The sequence below is a fragment of the Elaeis guineensis genome, chromosome 11, assembly GCF_000442705.2.
Source record: "Elaeis guineensis isolate ETL-2024a chromosome 11, EG11, whole genome shotgun sequence".
Classification (NCBI taxonomy): domain Eukaryota; kingdom Viridiplantae; phylum Streptophyta; class Magnoliopsida; order Arecales; family Arecaceae; genus Elaeis; species Elaeis guineensis.
In genome coordinates, this window is record NC_026003.2 from 121,118,820 (window position 1) to 121,123,142 (window position 4,323).

The 4,323-nt window shown below is 38.2% G+C and overlaps 1 protein-coding gene across 1 annotated transcript; it reads left to right on the forward strand.

Moving 5' to 3' along the window:
• Positions 1–1,027: 1,027 nt before the first annotated feature.
• Positions 1,028–2,941, forward strand: LOC105054417 (WEB family protein At1g75720). The gene is made up of 2 exons (XM_010935909.3): positions 1,028–1,328; positions 2,310–2,941. The coding sequence occupies exons 1-2, from the start codon at positions 1,146–1,148 to the stop codon at positions 2,817–2,819; spliced, it is 693 nt and encodes a 230-aa protein (XP_010934211.2). The 5' UTR covers positions 1,028–1,145; the 3' UTR covers positions 2,820–2,941.
• Positions 2,942–4,323: the final 1,382 nt, after the last annotated feature.

Below are 4,323 nucleotides of genomic sequence, written 5' to 3' on the forward strand. Positions count from 1 at the left end.
TTTCAATACATCATCAGTATCCGGTGATGTGCTCTCACTTAGGGTATATGTGATAATAGCATCACTGTATTGTGCAATGATGCTACCATCAAATTTATCATTGAATCTTTTATCATTAAATAAAATTTTACAATATCAAATAAAATGACTACATCATCTAACTCATATTATTAAAATAATATAAAATATCATCTCCTATCAAATAGTATCTAAAAGGCCACATCAGTTGTTTACTCAAGCTCGTAAGAGAGTATTCTCGACTGGCTAGACTTTGAGAAACATTTCTTCTCGATCAGAGCGAATGCTGGAGGTGCCGCTTTCGTAAGATTGCAGTGAAATCCTTCACTTTCTGTTACCGAAAAAAGAGAACAGTGACTAATAATAATAATAATAATAATAATAATAACTACATTTAAGTCAGTCACACCAGATGGACCCGCAAGCAAACCTCAGGCTATTCTGTAAACTCGGTTGGCCACGTTGTTCTCAGCCCTTCCAGCGTTGCTTTCCATTAAGGCCCATTTACAATTTATTGGGCTTGATCTCAAGGAAGAGACCTGCCAGGGAATCCTCTTTTCCTTTCTTACTACTTTTCAGTCTTCAGCTAATTCACAAGCTATCCCCACAAGATGAGAGAGAGAGAGAGAGAGAGAGAGAGAGAGAGATGATGTCACTATGATCTAAACTGCCTATATGGTTCTGTGCTGAATGTCTGTCTAATTTCTCTTTCACCAACAGTGGATTTAGAAACAAACAATCTTGGTTTTTTATGGGAGGACAACCAAGAATCTTAGGTCAACCATCTCTTTCCCAACCCTTCCATCCAAGGGATAAGGCTCATCCGATCACTCCAATCCGGACCGTCCCCCACAAGAAGGAGGCTTCCTCATCAATTAACGGAATACCAGTGAAGTGGACGCGAAGTAACGAAGCACTATCATTTGATTATGCCCTTAAGCAAACCCACATCCGTCCTCCCTCCTCTTCTCTAACGACTTTCCCACTTCTTTCCCACCATCTCCACCATTCCTACCTCTCTCTCTTGTAGCTATCCATCTATGACGTCCTTGTCTAATTACCCCTAGCTAGCTACCACACCTATATATCCATCTATATATATACATATATAACGCTAGCTATCTCGCATGCATCGATCGTTGTCATTACAGAGGTTTGGGTTGTCAAGCATGGAGACCGAAGAGAGTGTTTCTGTCGTGGGGAGAGCCGAGATTGACACCAGCAAACCGTTTCAGTCCGTGAAGGAGGCTGTCATGCTCTTTGGAGAAAGGGTCTTAGCCGGCGAGGTCTACGCAAACCGGCTTAATGAGGTTGTCATCTCTCTCTATATCTATCTATATATGCGTCTGTGTCTATACATATTTATATATATATATAGTTGCTTCCATTTTTTTAAAATCATTTATGATGTCCTTTGGCTAAGTTAAGAGACTAGGAATCTAGGACTGAGATGGAATAATAAGATTTTTTGGTTATCGGTTTAATTAAGGTTAGGATTTTCATTAGAACCCAACTGTCAAAACTGAATTTTGAATGAGAGTGGGACCACTAAACTAGATCATCAGAGGGACGTCATAAGATGGTGATGGCTTGATGAGGTCGTTGATTTTTTAAAGTCCGGTTGGGTTGTTTAATTAGGTCCGGGTTCATAATCCACAATTTGCTCTAATGTTGATGAATTGGGTTTGCCTGGGGTAGGACATATAATTTAACATCAGCATTTATTTTAATTATCATAAAAAAGCATTTGTTCTAATTAACGACAAGTTAAAGGAGGTAAATGACATGATTGTTTTTAAAAAAGGAAAGAGAAGGAAAGATTAGCACTTCTTTGCAGACTTCTCAATGTTTAGCATTCTGGTGTTTCCCTGAATAATGAATTTTTAACTGCCAAATTATCTCCAATTAATAGAATTGTAATTATGGTTAATTCTCAGTAATATCAGATATTTCCCAGCAAAATTAACAATATTTTAGGTTATAAAGGCTAAATGTGTTTAGTCTGCTAGAAGTGAAGTTTTACATTAATTATCTTTATTAACCTTTAGTTGGATCTCTCGACAAGATAGCCCTCACATGGAAGAAATGCCCCTAATTCATCATAGCACTCAGAAAGATCACCTGATGCAAGGATCGTAGCCAAGAAAAGGGTCCTTGATGGGTCGTCACAGTAACTTTTTCCTGTCACATTAAAGAATTTAGATAGAATATAGGTTGGTTTTTTGAAGTGCTTTTTATGATGCACCAAAGTTTCTTCAAAGCAACTGACCATTTTTTTTTTAACTCAATAGATTCGAGCTGCAGCAAGCAGGAAAATGCATGGAGCCTCACAACTAGGATCTATAATGGCAGAGCTTGAAGAATCAAAGCAAAACCTCGAGCAGGCACGCGAAGAAAGCATAAAGATGGCGAACTGCCTCGCCTACCTTAGAGAAGAACTTGAGCAGACTAAGATGGAGCTCAAGCAATTGAAAGCTAGAGAATCTGAGAAAAAAGTCATGGATTTGGAGACTGAGGACCTAAAGTTTGTTGAGAATGCAACAGAGATGGAAATTGAGGAACCAAGGATGAACGAAGGATTAGAGTTCCAAAAGAAGAGGTATGTTACGTTCGCCAACCCTCCATCCCTGGCCCAAGTCATAAACACAGAGGACCAAGTGTTGGAAAGGCTAGTTTCTGTGGAGAAGGAAACGGTGCCAATGAAGAAGAAAAAGAACCCATTGATCCCATTGATAAGAGCAATTTTCACTAAGAAGAAGAGTTATGAAAAGGGCTCATCACCTAAAGCTCGAAGTCCATAAGAAAATGTTGAAGGGGTTTTCATATATATATATATATATCCATATCTGTGCCTAAATAATCAGACGATAGCTTCATTTTTTTTTTTTTTTTGGGAAAATTCTGTCATATATTTCCAGGATCACCAGATATTTTTATTTGTATACTCTTTGGATGATAAGAGAGAGCATTTCTTGCAATAATATCACAGTTGGGTCTTATCATGTTATTGACTACAATAAATCGATACGAAATAAGCAAGGATCTGTTCATCATTCAATTTCTTCTCAATCATCAATTTCAAACAGAAAAGTGAAAGCATTAGAAAGAATGATTTCAGACAGTTCTCCAGCATTATAGCCACAATTATCATTTACATTCACACTCTATTTCTGCCAAATAATATACAGCCCAGAGCTCTTACTTATATTCGATCATACATGATCATTAATTATAGAGCTATACATGTCAAGTAAAGAAAATAGAGGAAGAGAAGCCGGGTACTGAAATTTCAGACAAATTCTTCAAAATTCTGACCACTTAATCCTGTACTTTTGGATGACTTGTTGAAGAATTCTATGCAATCTGTGATGGCCTCCTCGTAATGAGATGTTAGCGGATAGAGATTCAGCGAACTGGATGATCTTTTCGGGATATCGGGATGTTCATCAACTCTCTGATGGGTAATTGTTGGAGGCTTGGATGGAAGAGAGAAGAAGCCCACAAGGATCTTGCAGAAGCGGCCAAAGAGCTTTGTTGGCCACATATTCAGCTTGGGTACCACCCTAGCCTTTGTATTCCTGCCCTTGTGGCTCACTTGCATCATAAAACTCTGTCCTTGGAGCTTGGACATTGCGGAGATGAAACTAATGTCTGCATAGATGATGCAGTGCGTTGGTTGTGAAAGGCTATTTATCCTGTGGGAAAGATATGTCACCAGAAGGAAAGGTTATCTGAGAAACTTCACTAAGATTAGAAAAAGAAGAGCATGATAAAGGTCAGGGACATCATACATGTGCCAGAATCATTGAGGGACCTTCAATATTCCTCTTTCCAAATAATTAGTATACTAGGAATGTTTGTTTTTTGAAGTAGGTGGTCATTATCCCCACATCTCTCGTTGCTCCCATGATGATGCCTTGAATGCTATGTAGCTTATAATCATTAGACTTTCTAAGTGATGAGGAGGTAGATACTGTTAGGTGCTCTCCGTCTAGGTTTTGCAGGTCAAGTATGCGCTAGCCTCCCTCGCATTCCTCTTCACTTACCTCTCATGAGAGGAACTGAATTGAGCTAGTCAACGTTTGTATCATGTGTGCTTTCTCATCTCTCATGGGTCACTAATTTGTTTTAATTTAGATTTGTTGTGCATGGTTTGATTTAGTTACTATCATGGTTTATATCTAACAAAGCTATATTTCATTTGTATAATATGACCATTAATTTATGTAATGACTACAGTAGTTGCTTCAGATCACCAAATTATGAACATGCATACTCTAGCTAGAACCTTGAACTGATAATCCA